General features: G+C 36.5%; 1 protein-coding gene across 1 annotated transcript in view; it reads right to left on the reverse strand.

Annotated features, from left to right (window-relative positions):
• Nucleotides 1-7,235, reverse strand: part of LOC124615996 — a 31,002-nt gene extending 23,767 nt beyond the window's left edge. Inside the window, exon 1 of the mRNA XM_047144205.1 lies at nucleotides 6,695-7,235. Within this exon, the coding sequence (XP_047000161.1) occupies nucleotides 6,695-6,975 (281 nt within the window). The 5' untranslated portion in view covers nucleotides 6,976-7,235. The remainder of the gene's footprint in view (nucleotides 1-6,694) is intronic.
• Between the last annotated feature and the right edge of the window lie 12,434 nt (nucleotides 7,236-19,669).

Genomic DNA, 19,669 nt, shown 5'->3' on the forward strand with positions numbered 1-19,669 from the left:
TTAATAGTTATCTAATTTTTAAAATAATAATAATTAGATTTTAAAAATAAAAAATGCCAAGTGACTTAGACACCGAAAATAAGTTTTTGTCTTCTTGGAGTAACAATGTACACTTGGATTTTGTATTGTTACTCCTGTGTTTTGAAGTGCAAAATTATTACAGTGTTAAATAGTGCTTGGCTAGTACTTTATTAAGTTTATTCGAACTCTCAGTAAGTACTGTTGCTTAGTTTACAGAGATTCTTTTCCAATATCCTATAAAAGTAACCAGAACAGTAATCAGACCAAAAGTGAAATCAGTATGTCAGATATTCAAACCTGTAGTGTAGGGTTATTTAAAAAATCTGACTGTTTCCAAACAACCTACACACCTTCAAAAAAGTTACAACCGGTATCAGAATTGAGTGAGGAAGAAAAAGATTTGATCCACTTACGATCTGGAATTAATCTGTGTGAATTTAAGAATATATGTTCACACCACAGCTACTACTTTTTAAATGTTTTTGAAAAGTATCAAACAACATGTGTAGACCCACTAAAAAAACACAAAAAGCCCATCAAAAAATCGTTGAGAAGTGTAGGCTTGGATCTTTCTAAACAATTACTGACAAAAAATATTAGCATAATACCTGGACAAAAGCTTTGCTCAACATGCCGTAACTTTTGTGAGGAAAAATTAAGAGTTGAAGTCAATGAAAGTGAAACAGATGATGAAGTCATGGTTGAATTAGAATCATTGGAATCCAGAAATGAATCTCTCGTACAAACAAACATTGCTCTTGATTATTTAGGTTTAACACCGATAAAGCTTCATGGCTTGTCAGAACAAAGTAAAGGGTCTTATTTTAAAAGGAAGGTTAGCAGTATTGAAAAGACTGCAAAAAAGGCGGTTTCAAAAGCATTAAAATATGATGCACCAAGTTCTGATGATGACGAAGAAGATAAAAGTGTGGTTGAGAAAGCAAAGGATTTTGATGTAATGATTTCTCTTATGAAAGAGAAGATTTCATCTGTTGGGAGGTCTAGAAAAATTCAGATTCTGACCTTGGCTCCAGATTCTTGGACTCGAAATAAAGTGATGAAAGAATTTAATGTAAGTGAGTACATGGTGCGACAAGCTAGAAAGCTAAAATCTGAAAAGGGTATTTTGGAAACTCCTGGTCCAAAAAAAGGTAAAACTCCTTCTGAAAATACAGTAAGACTTGTAACAGATTGTTATGAAAAGGATGAAAGTTCCAGAGTGCTACCTGGAACAAAAGACAAAGTAAGTGTTCAAAAAAATGTGTACATGCAAAAAAGACTCATTTTGTGTAACTTGAGAGAACTCTATTATTCTTTCAAATGGGAGAATCCCGAGGTAGAAGTAGGATTTTCAAAATTTTGTTTCTTGAGACCTAAATGGTGTATCCTTGCTGGTGCTGCAGGCACACACACTGTATGTGTATGCAGTATCCACCAGAATGTTACACTATTACTGGATGCTGTGAAAATTGAAGAATCTTATAAAGACCTAATTAAGATGCTTGTGTGCAACACAGAAAACCAAAACTGCATGCTACATCATTGCAACAGCTGTCCTGCAAATACTGCACTAACAGAGTGCTTAACTGAAAAACTAAGTGAAGATTATGATTTAGAAGAAGAAATTGTAATCAGTCAGTGGGTTAACACAGACAGGGCAGAAATGATCAAACAGTCTATCAGTGTTGAAGACTACATTTCTTTATTGGTTAGGTCATTGGAAAAGCTCACCCCACACTCGTTTATAGCAAAATCCCAATCAGCAGCCTTTAAAAGATTGAAAGAAGACCCACCACCCAAAACAGCAATTATTGTGATGGATTTCAGTGAAAATTATTCCTTTGTTATACAAAATGAGATCCAAAGTTACCACTGGAATAGAGGTGGTTGTACTCTACACCCAGTTGGAGTTTTTCTAAGAAATGAGGAAAACGATGTTTTTGTTTCCAACCACTGTTTTATTAGTGATGACCAAGAACATGACACTGGTTTTGTTAACTTTGTACAAAAAGAAATTACAAAGTGGCTGTCATTACATCATACTGACATTGACTCAGTTCACTACTTTACAGATGGTTGTGCTGGGCAGTACAAAAATAGAAACAGTTTTAAAAATTTGACTGAACACTTGAGAGACTTTAATTTGAAGGCCCAACACTCTTTTTTTGCAACAAGTCATGGGAAGCCAATTTGTGATGGCCTAGGAGGAACTATTAAAAGAATTTTAAGGAAAGCCAGTCTACAGCTTTCAGACAAAGAACAAATAATGACAGCAATCGATGTGCATAAGTTTTGTGAAAAAAATATTGAAAACATTCATTTTCACTTTATTGACAAAACAGAAGCTGACTTGCTATGGTTAAAACTAGAAAAACGTTTTTCAGCAACCCGAACCATTCCTGGAACTAGAAGTTTTCATAACTTCAAACCACTTCCAACAAACAACCTTGAAATTAGAAGGACTACAGATAGTGTAAAACCCTCCTTAGTCTTTTCTTTCCATTCTTCTTCTGATTGGGTTCGTGTTGAACCATCCATAAATTGCTATGTGGCTGCAAATTATGATGGTAACTGGTACTTTGGACTGGTAAAAACAATATTCAATGATGAAGAAGATAAAGAAATTCTATTTCTACATCCTTCAGGACCCGGTGCATCATTTTATTGGCCTGAAAGAGAAGATTCCTGCATAGTGCCTTTGGAGCACATAGTCTGTGTAGTAGACGCACCTCAATCAAGCAGCACTGGGAGAATGTATTACTTCAAAAAAGACTGTATCAAAAGAACTGAAAGCTCTTGGATGAAGTGGAAAAACAGTTTGAATCAGCATTAATGTTTATTAAAAAGACAAAATTACTCAAAAAATTCAATGTTTCAAGCAATCAGTTGGGTTATACATAAGTGTCGTAAGTATACTATCTTTGTACATAATTCTAATGTAATCTACTATAATTAAGAAACATGTTAAAAAGCTATCATTATTTTTATCAAGTAGCCTATATGTTTAAGAGTAAATTAAAACAAATTTGAGCATTCTATCAGGTCTGAGACTCGAGATATTGCAATTCTTATAAAACAAAACATCCGTTAAAAAAAAGAAAAAAAATACATATATATATATATATATTTTTTTTTTCATAGAAAATATTAATATATTTTGATAGCATCATTTTTATCTTCAAATATGTATAATAAATAAACTTGCTGCAAAAATTCAAGATGTTATCTAAAATAGTTTTTAAGATAAGCAAATTTAAAGTTTTGAATACAAATTAAACTGACCATTTCCGAAGGTTCAGAAAACGCAAAACATAAAAACTTTAAAAATTTATATAAAAAAAACTGTAAGAGATACAGCAAAAAAAATTGCAGGTGTTGTCAGGATGGTATTGGAACCATTTGAGCCAAATTTCATGAAAATCTAAGGAGGTGGGTGTAAACTTTATTTTTTATTGGGTGATTTGATATGGAATGACCCTATATCAAAGCTTCACATGCGGCTTATGACCTGCCCGCAGCCTGGTGTTCACATTGTGCAGTGGCCACACACACCTCATGGTGTATGTTATCTTACATTGGTCAGTGACATACTCTTAATACTGCTCTCTCTTTGACTACTCACTTTTTTTTTAGGTTTTTGGCTATCTGGCATGACACCCACATTTTCATTCTGACTAATCTGAACATATCAACCACATATTTGTAGTTGAACAGTGAACCCCCCACTATTATAACAAATATGTGTTAAGTATTATAATATATCTTATTCTAGTTTCTTCATTTTCCTTTGAACACTGGAATACGGTCCAAAACTGATCATGATTTTGAACCAATAAAACTATTTACAACAGAAGCAGTTACTTACCTGGGTCTACTATGAACCTCAGTTGTGGTTGTCCTTCTAACCACATTTTATGAATACTGTAATAAGTTTACAAGAAAATAATGTGCTAAGATCTATAGTGCATGATAGTAATGTTGTGTCATCCTTTTGAGTACAATATTTGACTCATCGTGAGAGCATGTTGACTCAGTTTTTCTGGTGGGCTGAGGGGAGGACATGCATGGGGAATATTGGTATGTTCACATGCCTAAAGTCAGTTTTCCAAATGTACTGCAGATAGTACAAGGAGCATAGTCAGCAAATACATGGTTCGGGAGCCACCAGTAGGTGTAATGATGAAGAGAATCAAACAACAATGTATAATATGGACCAACTTAGTAAGGCAGTGCAGTTATTTAGATGCTACCCTAAAATTTGGGAGGACAGAGCTTGTTCTGTCTTAGGTTTCTCTAAATCATTTCCGGCAAATGCCAGCATGGTTCCTTCATCAAGGCTACAGCCAATCATCTATCCTCTCCTCATAAAATATACTAAATATTCTGTATGTATGTATACAGAGGTGTCCCAGGCGGAATGGTCAATATTCAGAGGTCTGGCAGCAACGAAGAGGAGGAGATTATTGTTTAATGTCCCATTGACGAGGTCATTAGAGACAGAGTGCAAGCTCATATTAGGGAAAGATGGAGAAGGAAATCAGTCGTGCTATTTCAAGGGCACCATCCCAGCATTTGCCATAAGAGATTTAGGTAAATCATGGAAAACCAATACTGGATGCCCACACATGGGTTTGAACCGTCATCCTCCTGTATCCGAGGCCAGTATGCTAACCACTGCACTACCTCACTCGGTGCAACAATGGTGATTTGAAGCAGAAAAGTCTAGTAACCATGTGCTTTCAAATGAATACCATTAAGAGCTATGAGCACTTGTTCATCTTCACTGCTGCAAAATATCTCTTCTACTGAACATGCATTCATAGCCCACGTTTACTACACATTTTTGTCTTGTTTTGGTCTGTACTACCATCTCCCAAAATATGTAAAGCAAAGAGCTTGCAGCAGAAGATATGTTTCACAGTAACTAAGACGACGGCGTGCTCAGTCTTAAGGTATGCATTTTAGAGTGCATGTTTACTAGATTTTTTGTTTCAAATGATCATACATGAATACTGATAATTCCTCCTAGTACATCCTGTATTTTTGAGATACTTATTTTCATTGTATTATTTTGACAAATCCCATATCATTATACGATCCCAGGAAGAATAAATAAAAGAACAGGTTTCAGTTTGTGTGATGTTAATTTTATCCTCTACTAAATTATCTACATGACTAGGTTGGCTGTTAAAGATTTTTATGCTGAATATCTCACTCTTTTCTATGCCACATGGCTGATGGTTAGTGTAAATCATTTCTCATTCTAGTGTTATATCTATGAGCTGTGGTTGATTGTTGAAAAAAAACTTCGTAGGGAAATAAATGTAATCCTCATTACATGCCCTCCTGATTTGTTTCCCTAAATCACTTCAGGGAAATGCCGGGATGGTTCCTTCGAAAGGTCATGGCCAACTTTCTTCACAACCCTTCCTTAATCTGATGGGACCAATGATCTTGCTGTTTGGCCCCTTTCCCCAAAATCTACCAACCTGCGTCATTACACAGTTTACACATTGATGAGTTACTCCACAACATTGTGTCATAAAATGTTGGCAATTAAAATATGAAAAGTATGTCAAATTTTTAAGATTTTCACCTCCAAAATCAAATATTATCTCCAATTCAAAAGTTACAGAGCTGCTTCTTTGAGATCATTAACATGGGACTTCCAGTTCATGTTCTTATCGATAAACACCTAAGAATTTAGAATACTGATTTAATCTCACATTGTTTCAAATGGTGTGATCAGCCCTTGTGTGCCACAGAATTTTAAGTACCTTCTGTGTGTTATCCAAGTTCATTAACAGTTCATTTGCAGAAAACCACTTACTAATTTTTATTTAAATATTCAAGTGCTCAATATTCTCCATTAGGCTTGATTGCAATACTTGCATCACCAGCAAAGAGAATTATTCCTGCTTCTTGGATATATGATGGCAGATCATCTATAAATAAGAAAAAGAGTGGACCCAATATGAATACCTTGATCCACCTAGCATAGTGATTATTCCCCATTCTGCAGAGTAAAATCTCTGGGTCTCTTAATGAATCATTTTTTCCCCTTCTGGTTAGGTAGAATGAAAACTAGTAAGCAACGTGACAAACTAACTCCCTTTTTCACTATGTAACTAACATACTCATCACAGAGAAATGCACAGGAAAAATTGTTGAAACTGATTAATGATCTTAACTTACAGTATTACTGAATTTCCACACATGATAAGAGGATACAAAAAGTGTCACACAATCAATCAATAAACTTATGATCCATACTAAGGGGCATAAATTACTTTCATATACAGGTTTCACAGGAATCTCTATTGTGTATTTCTTATTCAAGTTTATTATCCTATGGAAACAATCAGACTAATATACATTGCTGCTCTCCTCACATTATTATGACAGGAAAACACATGTACGAGATAAATTACCAAGAAACAACTTAAGGATAACAGAAAATGCAATTTTTTGGCAGGTGCGAGTGCTCTCGTGTATAGCCTGTACTTCATTAGCTCCTCACATTAATATTACACTTTAAAAACTCTCTTCGCATGATGAAACCTTAATAGTAACCCAAAACATGAGACATTACTTTTTTATAAAATGTGGCACGAAGTTCGACTGACATTGTAGACTATCTATATATTTCTCCAAGTCAACAATGTTCATATACCTGAAGAACTTCGCAACCAGGAATACATGCGTCGTCGACCGTAATTCACCAAAAACTTGAATTACATCGTTTATCAGTGGATATTTTGGCAAAAGTTCTACATTCAGGTTTATTCTGTACGGCCCATCCGGCTCTAACACACTTTCTAAACAGTACAGTCCATTTACAGTCCTCACAAAACGTCCAATAACTCTGACATTGACGTTAGACCAATTATCTAGATCATTAACAAGCGACAACACTTCCACTGTCATTGGAACGTGAGGCAGAACGGTTTCCATACTGATTTTGAATGAATTTTCTGAATTACAAATCCTAATTGCAAATTAACGTCGATCTTCGAATACGACAGAAACAGCAAGAACGTCCTCTTTGGGTATATAATGTTCTATATTTTAAAAAAAATTGTAGTAGATGTGCCTAGTAAATTCATAAAATTCGTATTTGTTTCATTCGGCTACTCAACAGTCCTTAACACAACAAAACAAATCGTCTGACACTATGTTTGCGCGCCGACTTTCAAACATTCAACACACTAGACTTGGCCAATGGCCACTGTTTCCTTGTTTCGATAAAAGTGTATCGATATGAGGAACTGTTTCAGCACAGTCTAACATGTTAGACTGTGGTTTCAGTGTTTCGGAACGGCTGCGGTTCATTGTTTCGAAACAGTGGTGTTTCATTCCGCCCCTGTCTCGGATAACCGGACCAGATTCGATCTCGAGCCAGACACAGGAACTGTATCGTTGTTTCAAAATAAGGCTGTTTCAGTCCACCTGTGATTGGAACGGACTAATTGTATCGAAACAGTGATGTTTTATTCCGCTCTGTGACGGACGAGATTCGGGCTCGGCCCAGGTACTGAAAACACATCAACTTTCAAGAGTGTCGAAATCTTTTTGACAAGCAATAGCATGAAGCTTAAGATATCCGAAAATAAAGCTTCGTTTCTAGCTGACTGTCCTATTCCGAAATGGCGTAACATCTGCTTTATAATCACTAACCAAACAATAAAACAATGCATACTATTCACATTCAAAATAATAAATGTGTGATCTCATTCAGTTAAATTACACTTTTTTATAACATACGCTTCTCTGTTCATGTACAGTAATCATATTAAGAAACACAAGTAAGGCTACAACATTTTGAATAACAAAAGGCGTAGAATGACAGTTATTAGACATATACATAAATTTGATGTAGGTATAATTGCAAGCAATCTGTTTGACGTATCACTGATAGTGTATTGGTGAGCGGGAAGGGCTGGGAGGCATGGTGAATTTATAGTAACGGTTCGAAACACCTTACAAGACAAAATTTTTTTCCGTTATATTTTGTTGTTTCTTCGAATTATTTGGCGTTATTTGTGATCCTATAGTCACTGTGCCTATTATCCACAATGATTCCCTTTGTGTGCATGGAAATTAGCAGGATGGGTATATTACCCATACTAACGGAATGTGGGAATCCCAGTAGCATATCCATTGTTTCTGCAGTTTGCTCCCACTTCCAGTTTCGTTCGTGGTGGTTCTTCTGTCTTCAGCTATGGCTGTTCTCAGCCAATTGAAAAGTATGAAAGTCGCACGACACGAAAGCAGCGCATTTGCTGCAGGAAATACGAAACTGCCAAGACGCCTAAGTGATAGTTTCATACTTTCTGCGACATGATTAACGCTTTCGCACCTCATTTGTGTTTATATGGACATACTTATACAGTAGACATTCAAGATGATAAAACGTGTAAGTTTATTAGATTACAAAAAACAAACTGTTTCACTGTTTCGAAACATTACATTGTACTGTTTCATTTGTTTCGAAACAGTTACGTGTTTCAGTCTGCCCATCTCTACAACACACACATGAATGATGATCTGCAGCGCTGGCGGCGTGAGAAAAAAGAAGCAATACCATTCCTATTGAGAGAGGGACGCATATCGACGAATGACTAAAATTCGGACATACGCCTGGCACTTGGCTGAAATCTGATAATGGTCACGTGACGTCTCTCCGATCGTGTGTGACCGACAAAATTACGAAACCATTGTTTCGATCGCAGGTAAATATTTGTCACTATTTAAGTTGTGTTCTTATGTTCCTACCTGACTAGACCCTCGAAAATCGCGACATATTCCAAACTAACTACAAAGTATTGGTGAAAAGCAATACTATGAACACAGTGATCTCCATACTCACATAGATCACTGTATAAATATGATTGCCCATGTTCCACCCACAGCAGTTTACCTGTATGCTTAGGTTGATGGCTTACTACGCCATCGGGAATCGCGGCGTATCCGAAAATTAACACCCAAATAATTGTGACAAGCAAGAATATATCATTGCTGCTGCTCGTTTTACCTGCAACAATTGAAGCTGTACTCTATGACGCGTCGACACTGAGCTTGAAACATGTTACAGAACATTTTTCTAGCTATTTGATGTGGATACTGTTAGGAAACGTGTTTTCAAATGTTTCAAAACAAGGAAACATGTCACTGCATACCCATCTGCACTCAACAACAACACTCAGACTGAAACACCACCAACAGAAGAAGAGGAAACTACTGCAAGCCCTTCTGCAGTCACAGCAACATCAGTACAGAAACGCCACCGACAGAAGAAGAGAAATCAACTGCAAGCGCCAGAATGAGATTTTCACTCTGCAGCGGAGTGTGCGCTGATATGAAACTTCCTGGCAGATTAAAACTGTGTGCCCGACCGAGACTCGAACTCAGGACCTTTGCCTTTCGCGGGCAAGTGCTCTACCAACTGAGCTACCGAAGCACGACTCACGCCCGGTACTCACAGCTTTACTTCTGCCAGTACCTCGTCTCCTACCTTCCAAACTTTACAGAAGCTCTCCTGCGAACCAAGCAGAACTAGCACTCCTGAAAGAAAGGATATTGCGGAGACATGGCTTAGCCACAGCCTGGGGGATGTTTCCAGTTCTGCTAGGTTTGCAGGAGAGCTTCTGTAAAGTTTGGAAGGTAGGAGACGAGGTACTGGCAGAAGTAAAGCTGTGAGTACCGGGCGTGAGTCGTGCTTCGGTAGCTCAGTTGGTAGAGCACTTGCCCGCGAAAGGCAAAGGTCCCGAGTTCGAGTCTCGGTCGGGCACACAGTTTTAATCTGCCAGGAAGTTTCAACTGCAAGTGATTTGTGCAGTACAATAGAATAGAAACTTTATTAATCAAAATATCCACGGGTGTACTGCCGGTCTGCAGTGTCCAATGGGCACAATATTTCGGCGATCATACATGTCGCCATCGTCAGGTGAACTGACGGACTGAGCTCCTGTGAACGTGCCGGTACGGAGATCCGCACGCTATGGCTACTCAGGGGGAATTGGGTTCGGTGGCGGTGGCGGCCGATTTAAATACCCTCCGCCCGCGGCGCACTCCGTCCGCGCCCCGCGCCATGGTCGCGCGGTGGAACAGATTGCGACGGCGTCTGAGATGACATCGGTGTGATGGCTCTGTCCGCCGTGGTCGTCACAACTATACGCGAATTACTCTTGATTAGCCCAATCGCTGGTTCCCAAGCCTTGCTAAGATTATAGCCACAGTCACGGTTTATGAGGTCGTCGTTGGTGCGAATTTCAATGGCCTCTCTAACAACGCTGTTCCAGTATCTCGACGGCTGTACCAGAATCCTCGTGCGTTCATACACCATAGCGTGATTTTCCGACAAACAATGTTCAGCAACCGCCGACTTGCTCGGATACATCAGTCGATTGTGCCTCTCGTGTTCACGGCATCGATCCTCGACGGTACGCCTCGTCTGGCCAATATACGACTTGCCACACTGACACGGAATCTGGTACATACCGGCTTTCCTCAAACCGAGGTCATCTTTGGCGCTCCCCACCAGTCCATGAGTTTTATTCGGAGGACAAAACACAGTTCCGACCCGGCGTTTCTTCAAAATGCGGACTATTTTCCCCGAGACTGCGCCTGTATATGGAATAAACGCAGCGCCTACCTCCTCCCTCGTGATTTCATCCATCTCCACAGGTTGTGCTGTAGTGGTTGGGCAGAGAGCACGTTGAATGTGCCACTCTGAGTACCCATTTTTTCGAAATACAGTTCTCAGATGTTCCAATTCCTGGGGTAGACTCTCTGCGTCAGAGATAGTGCACGCCCTATGTACTAGAGTTTTAAGTACCCTATTTCACTATGAAGGGTGGTGGTGGTGGTGGTGGTTGGTGTTTAAGGTCCCGTCGACAACGAGGTCATTAGAGACGGAGCGCAAGCTCGGGTTAGGGAAGGATTGGGAAGGAAATCGGTCGTGCCCTTGCAAAGGAACCATCCCGGCATTTGCCTGAAACGATTTAGGGAAATCACGGAAAACCTAAATCAGGATGGCTGGAGACGGGATTGAACCGTCGTCCTCCTGAATGCGAAGGGTGGTGGCAGCTGTCTGCGTGCAAATAGAGATCCGTGTGCGTTGTCTTCCGATACACCCCATGACCTAGGGTGCTGTCAGCCCTTCTCTTGACCAAGACATCAAGGAAAGGTAATTAACCCTCCATTTCAGTCTCCATAGTGAATTTGATGATGGGGTGTATGGAGTTTAGATGTGTCAGGAAGTCAAGGAGTTTATCCATACCATGTGACCATCCCCAGACTGTCCAGCACACTGAACCTCGACACTAATCTGCCGGGAGGATTTGTATCAGGGACCAGCACACATTATTGCCTGGAAAGCAGTGCGTTAGACCACATGGCTAACCGGGCAGGCTTTGTAGTACATACTTGAATATCATCTGTAGCTGTGACATAACATCACTCACAAACTGTATAACAAGAGTAATCAAAGAATCTTCTTCAATAACAGACCATGTAGCAACAGACATAGAAATAAAGCACTGTCAATTACATGTTCAAAATACAGGCCTATCAGAATCACCTCTGTCAGGTATTAAAAGCAAATATTTATGAGGAAAAATCTGCTAAACTGAATGCATCTGAAAGGATCTTCACAGTATCAAACCAATGCCAGTTCTCATACCAGTTACAACATGAAAGGTGGGAGAAGTGTATAAAGAAACAAATCTAAACAAACTGTTTAATATGTTGAGGGCAATATTTAAACTAAAATTTGTGGAACCATTTTCCAAAACACTGCATTTCATTGGAGCTTCAAAAACATATAGGTGACCAGAGATATAAAAAAATCATCTGAAACCTTAAGATATCTCACATCCATTGCAAATAGCCAGACTGAACCAGCTTCTTCAAAATTTTACAAAAATTACAGAAAACTTATAGAAATGTATTGATAGCTGCAAACAATTCCAAATAGCAACAAAAACAAAGCAATCTGGAAAATAATCAAACAGCAAAGCAGCAAATCTTGGAAAAAATCTGGAAACACATATTAAAAGCAAAAATGTTTAAATCTGCAACTCAAAGGAACTAGCAAACTTTGTGAACCAATACTTCAGCAGCATTGCTAAGAAACTGCGAGACAAATTTCCAGACACCCATGTTCTATGCCAACAGAACCAACCACCACACTCAGTCATGCTGTTTCCAGCAAAAATGAAAGGGTGGCCATGTAATACACCAATTAAACACTAAAAAATCCACAGAATTAGACGAAATCCCGGTCAGTGTCCTTAAGAAATGTATGAACAACATCAAACTCCATTAACAATAATAATTAATAAATCTCTCATATTTGAATGCTGTCCTGAATACCTGAAACAAGTAAAAGTAATGCCAATACTAAAAAATGGCGATGCAGAAAATTTATGATGCTACAGACCAATTTCTTTGTTATCTTACATTTCCAAATCAATAGAAGCCATAATAAAAGGCAGACTAATGAAGTATTTAAATAAACACAATCAGCTCTGAAATGAACAATTTAGTTTCAGGCTCACTAGAGATACTTGTTCAGTGCTAGAACAGTTTACTAAAGCTGTGCTCAAAGCACTAGACAAGGGCGACAGTGCAACAGGCATTTCTTTTCTTTTCTTTTTTTATCTATAAAAGGCATTTGATGTTGTTGACCACAGATTTTTCTACGCTATTAGAATCATTAGGAATAAGGGCTATGGCACAGAATTGGTTTAAATCATATTAAGAAAACCCTTGGCAAAGAGTTGAAATCACGCATATTTCTAGAAGGCCAACAGTAAATCACTTATCAGAAACAAAATACATTAATGTTTCAACGTTCTCGTGACTACTTGTGTGCAAGTCAGTACCAGAGGAATCAATGTACTGGACATAATCAGCATCTTGAGAGTTGCTCCTGCTCTCTCCCAATATTTGCTGTTTGACTGAAGACTTTTTGTCATTGAATGTATGCTTTTCTGGCAACTGCTTTGATGTTCTGTCCTTTGCTGCTGCATCTGATTGCTGTTTAACTGGTGTACTGGTAAGGACAGTTGATTTTCATTTCTTTCGACCTCTTGGTGTTTTCCTTGCGTCAATCTTAGAAAATGACCAAATTTGCACAGGATGTTTAATTCTGTTTGCTGATCTTATCTGATGTACAATATTCTCCACATTATTATCTGCAGGTGTGCTAACATCTTCTGCTAGTGTGTCATCGACTGTTTGTTGCTGAGTTGGTAGTGGTTGGTCCATTGCATAGGATGACAAAAAATTCTTGGTTAGTAAATATGTTTGAAGTGATAGGCTCTATACTACCGACTACTGAAGACATTCAAGATCTTGGAGAGAGAAAAAGACAAAGGTTATGCCACACCTACAATGCTGCAATGTCTTATATGATAATTCTGAGGACACTAGCAGGTGCTTGTGTGGAGTTATTCATTATACTCATTCATCAGCAACATTCTAGGATTAACAGAACTGGTCCACCTAATCCCAAACTTGATTGTTCCAGTTAACCTCACTTTCACCTTATCAAACATATTCAAAATAGTGGGAAATGGCTCTTTGCACACCTTATATTTCATGTAACATCCTAAAGCAATAAAAGCTTAATTTAACTCAAGGAAATGAAATTGTTTACAATCAGCAATTAAAATTTTAGTTGAATTTGTTAGATGTGAGAAAAAATTACTCTTACCACTGGATTTCAAATTTTTTTTATATATTTCTACGAATTTAGCTAACACACAGCTGCCATATAAGTTCAAATAGCACTACCAACTTTATGGTACAAAATCGTAATTTTTCCTCTTGAATTGTTAATTAATGTGATGGTCTAGTTAATTCCAAGGTCCAGTTAACACCAAATTCTCCTACTAATTAATAGCTACTACTGTATATGAATATTTATAATGACTATAGACAGTAAATTAATGTTCATGAACATCATTCTATGTAACAATTTATGATATGATTAGAAAAGTAGAACTAAGTACTGAAACTGTAAATACTGTAAGAGGAATGTTTATTTTAATGAGAAATATTGTACAAACATTTGATGACATCTATACAATGTATATTGTTCTACATATGGACAAATAAACAAATAAATGAATAAATCTATCTGTAGAAGTGTCGACACAGGTCAAAGGAAACAATATTACCGGCGAGTTGCCACATGAAACTATTGTACTCTGTTGTTTAATAGCAGCATTATCAAGTTTTCCAGGGAAAAAATGGAGAGGACAAGAGAGTAGATTGTAAAATTGTTGTAATTTTTCATTGTACCAGATGGAGGAATGTTTGTGGAACATTAGAAACAAGGAATACAAAAATAGTAACAAAAACATGACACGCTGGCTAGAACTGCTGCAACTTTTCAGAGAGACAAAGACTGTCAAAACGAAATTATGGACCCTTGTCATGGCATATTTGTGAGAAAAGAGGAAGATTGTGGCAAGTAAGTCATCAGGCAGTGGTAGCTACACTGTATACAGTGGTGTAATAGTTGTAAACGGCAACAGGGGATGGATATCAGCAGTGTTACAAATAAAAATTCTAAAAATCGATAAAACTGGAAATACGTCAAGCATGATTTTAAATATGCAATAAAAGTCATTAACATTAATTATCAAATTACAATACATAATATGATAGTATTCTTTTATTATGCCTTATTCATATATAGTGTAATACAGTAGTATACACTACACGTTCTTCACAAGACTAACTGCTAAAGTGAGATCCAAACATTTAAAATATCTTTCTAACTTTAACAAATGCAAGCTCTGCAAGCAAATCTTCAGTATTAATATTTTGTTTTGCCTTATGTTCTATAGTTAACATGATAAGATTATTTAACCTCATTGTTCTCATTTTGTAAGTAGTTTCTAAATAACTTTAATTTAGTAAAGCACCTCTCACATGAAGCAACTGATATGCAAAACGTCATAAATAACATAGAGCGAACACAAGGCCTGTAGGAGAGTCTGTATAATTCCATTCCATGATTAATTTCAAAAAGTCTACACATGCCCAACCAGAAACTGTAACATTTTCTGCTTTTGAAAGTCTTCTCAACCTAGGAATCAGAAAGAGGCATTCTGCTTTTGACACCTCATCGTAAAAATCAGTAAATTTTGAAACAGCTAATTTCAACTCCTCAGTGTTTGCCAAAGGAAAGTATTTAGCTGCACAACCTCGAACAATGAGGCGACATTTTTAATGGACTTTGATCTGGTTCAGTGTTCAATACTGAATGAGTCATGAGATTACAACATATCATTTTGATGTTGTGCTGTCAGTATGAGACCTGCATCAGTGGCCAATTCTTACGACGAATTAGTCTTTTTATAGGAACTTCGTAGTCCTCCGATTTTTTTCCAGCATGACGTACTGCCTCTTCAACAATATCACCTCGTCTTTGTGCAGTATGAAGGCAAAGTGCTTGTATTGTTATAGGTAACTGATCGAGACTCAAGCCTTTACTTTACAATGCAACGTCAGTACACTTTACTTCTCTTACTACATTCCAAAAGTAAAGATAGCAAAGAAATGTTAAATTATGCAGAGCAGCCATTCTGCGCAGAACCTAGTTCGTAATTTGCAGTGACAACCCCATCAGAATTTTTGGCCAGTTCTTTTACTGCAGCATAATGAGCAAACCAACAAATTGTCAAAAGTCTTCCCACAGGTGCTTTACTGTGTTTAATAAGAACACCTCAGTAGCTAATGAAAGCAAAAAATGTAAAAATGGTTTCTACTGTTCCGAAAAGTGTTACACTAGATATATTTTGGCAAATGAGTGTTGGCCATAGTAATTAGTTGAAAGACCAATCTATTCAAGAAAAATAATTTATTGTTTTTGCTTAAATAATAGCATGTATTTCTCTTTATATGCCATTCATAATAGATGCATTATCATAACCTGGTGACAACATGTCACATATCTTAGCAATCATTTTCAAGCTTTTTAAGAACTTCATCACTTGGATCAAAGTCTTTTTTATTTTAATAAGAAAAAATTCAGGCACTACTTCTTTTTACTCAAACTTCTCTATTACCAGCTTTCACAAAGCAAATCACTTCAAACATTTGATCAGTATGTGAAATGTCAGCTGTGCTACTAAACACACTTCAGATTTAATTTTGTTGATAAGCTTAGGTTTTATGTGCTTTGCTAAATCATTCATAAATTCATTCTTTTGAATTAGACATGAATCAGAACTATTCAATCAATTACCATGTGTGTTATTATCAGGGCGTCAGATGTATGAAATGCAAAATTCAATTGTACAGAAAGGACGATCTTATCAGTGGATAACAAGATCTGTCGAATTTAACCTTTCAGTAGTGTTATCCCTAAAGCATTAACTAGACTCAAGCACTTGTGACACTACACGACACTGCATTACACTCAGAAGTGGTGGTCTTGCCTGCTGCAATTCTGTTCTTCTTTTGACAAATATGTTACTTTTTGTAATTTACCATGTTTCAAGTTCTAGATGTGTTCTTTCAACACTACAACATACTTTGACAGTAGTTTCATTAGTTCTAAGTATTTGCTTGTATTTGTAAAGCCTCATCCTTCATCATTTCCACAGAATGCTAGGTTTTATTTAGTCAGAAACAAAGTTATATCTGATAATCTAGAGAAATGATGTTCCACTCCAGTTATTCAGTATTCAATAATTGCAGGGCTGCGTCATCTATTGTTTTATGCAATTTAGGGCTCATTTGCAAGGGTTCCACTTTTCATGATTTTCCAGATGTTCATTTGTAGTTTCATGTTCAGAAACTTTAGGAATCCGTTTCCACAACTTCTGAAATCCAATCATAAGTGTAGGTCTTGTACTAGTTATAGGTCTTGTACTAGTTATACTGATGGCTGCAAACAAACGACAGCATAAACAGCACAGGTTATTAGTAATATTAGAGTTAACGATCCAAGAATGCATATTTCTTTTTCAGAATTAATTGTCACCTAAAAAAACCATTCTTTGGAAAGATACCACAAATCAGCTTTAGTTTTTTTTATCTGTGCCTAGATACAGTGTCTAATGCCCCTTCTAGAAATGTTCCCTTCCTTTTTTCGTGATCACAATGCAAACATTGTCAGTAATGGGCATGCTATCAATATTATCAATCATTTTCAGTATTTTCTTCTGATTTGCTGTCTTCATGGGTTATCAGAATTTCTGTATTGTATCTGTTTTCTTCTGAAGATGAACTGATATTACCTGAATCATTTTTTCATCAATGTGGGAATCAGTTTCTCTTGATGAACTTTGGCTGTCATCAGTTTTTGTAACATATTTGAAGATGGTGCCAGACATGCCTGAAGCGCATCAGATTTAGCCTGTTTTGCTTTTCTCTGCTGAAATCAACTGTTTATTTTAGAAAATGTACACCTTGAAGTATGTATATTTGGATAATTGGTACATGTACCTAACAGAAGTAATTCTCAGTTGAAATAACTGTCCTCATATATTCAAAATAAATTTACTTCCTGGATTATAAATAGAAGATAAATGTAGCTTCTAGGTAACCTTTTTCCAAGCTAGGTCAAGAAGTTCATATCTTGTAAAATAGTTACCTAGAATCTACACTTATTTCTACTATATAGTCAATTTTCAGGCCTAACTCACATATTTTTTCTTAAAAACACCTAATTTATTACAAATTACTTGGAAAATTAAGGAAAAATGAATAATGTTTCTTATCATGTTCACTTATTACAAAAAGTAATTTTTTTTCACAAAAGATTGTAATGGGATATCCTCCTCTAGCATTACTTTTCCTCAATAGTAGTTGTTAATACCAGTATTATTTGTCGAATTTTGGAGTAGTCAGTATTATCTCAGTTGCTTTTCTGAAAACCTTCATATGATTTATGCTCAGTATGTTATACAGTATTTTGTATGTTGTATTTCAGGCTAAAATTTATGAAAAGAAATTATTTTATAAAATATTTTAGTTGATATTATAATCGATAAGCACTAGTTCTGAATCTACAGTTAAAATTATTTTTTTAGATGGGTTTGAAATTACGAATTATATGCGTACTTAAAATTTGTATTATTAATTACACAATCCTGTACTCTTTATTACGTTTATTTCTGGATTAATTGATAAAATGATATTCAACATTAATAATTTAACGAAAGCTAGTAGACATTTGTTAAGAAAAATTGTAAAACCTTTGGAATATTGTTATATCTGCAGAGTGAAAGAATCATGAGCTTGCCTCTGATGTGATCGGATGTATTTTTGTACAAAAAATGTAATTTTGGCTTTGATAATGTGAAAAATCATTATACTGTATAATATACCAAAATGTGAGTAAACATATTTATGTAAAAACTGCTGCAAGAACAATATTCAAATTTATTTATTCAAACCAACTGTGAATAACAGATGTGAGATTTTCAACTTCAATAATCAGATCCCTAGACAAGAAGAATTGGAACCATCTCAACATGACAAGCTAAGTAAACTTAAAAGTTTATTGTAATCTTCCCTCCTCTCAAATCTTCATAAAAGACATTGCTTATTAATCACATGGACCGGACATTGTTTGATGTGGACAATAGATGGAAGAAGGAAGCAGCGGGAGACTAGAAGGTGCACATAAGATAAGACATTTAATATTTTCTGATAAAAGGTTTGTTTAAGAAAATAAATTGAATATTTGCTGAAAAAAGATGAATGTAAGAAAGTTAACAAAACCATTGTTACTTTTTATATATTTTACTCCATACCTAAAATTTCTTACAATTATACTGGCTCACTAGTTCCATGTATTTTACTGTAAAAGACTACAATAGCTAGAAAATAATAATCGAATTAAGGAAACAGATACGTAAATATTATTTAACTGGGCAATTATAATGAATGTAAATAAAAAATTCATTCTCAAAAAGTGCCAAACCTTCAGCGCCATCTGAAGGAAACTTGGAGGTTTTTCACTTGATGTTACATTCTTTATTTCAATTCGCCCTATAGGTTCTATCGAAATCCAACATGGAATCCAGGTCCTCTGCCCGGTCGATTTCCAGCGACTTGATGGCAACTGCCTTTTTGCATCTGGTCCTGTCGTATCTGATTGAAGGGGCAGAGGTCAGACAGCAGCGACTTCATGATCTGTGATTCCCTTTGCTTGGTTGGCAGCCCAACTCTTGACCTGGGCACTCCAGGAGCAAATATATTCGATCACGGTTTGTACATATAGTTGGAATGTGAATGACAAAGGACATTCTAAAAATGCTGTTTCCATCAGTTTATTTGGAGGATGAAAATAAATTGTTTTCTTCAATTTATTGTATTTACTTAAAGAGATGAATTGTAAGTTACATGTAAGTGTGGATAAGAATACTCAAATTAAAATCAGAAAGGAACAAATCATGTGGAATGTAAGTTATGACCCATATGAATTACAAAGCAACCTACACCAGTGCCATCTGATGACAGAAGTATGTGCCAATTTCACTGCCACAGATGACACTACTGTATGTACAGAGTAACACATGAAAATGCAGCTCCTGTTCTGTTTGGTTCACATGAGACTGATCAGCTCTACTATTTGACACACAAAACGTTCATCACGTATGATTGAAACTTTATGGCT

Source organism: Schistocerca americana, chromosome 5, assembly GCF_021461395.2.
Source record: "Schistocerca americana isolate TAMUIC-IGC-003095 chromosome 5, iqSchAmer2.1, whole genome shotgun sequence".
Classification (NCBI taxonomy): Eukaryota; Metazoa; Arthropoda; class Insecta; order Orthoptera; family Acrididae; genus Schistocerca; species Schistocerca americana.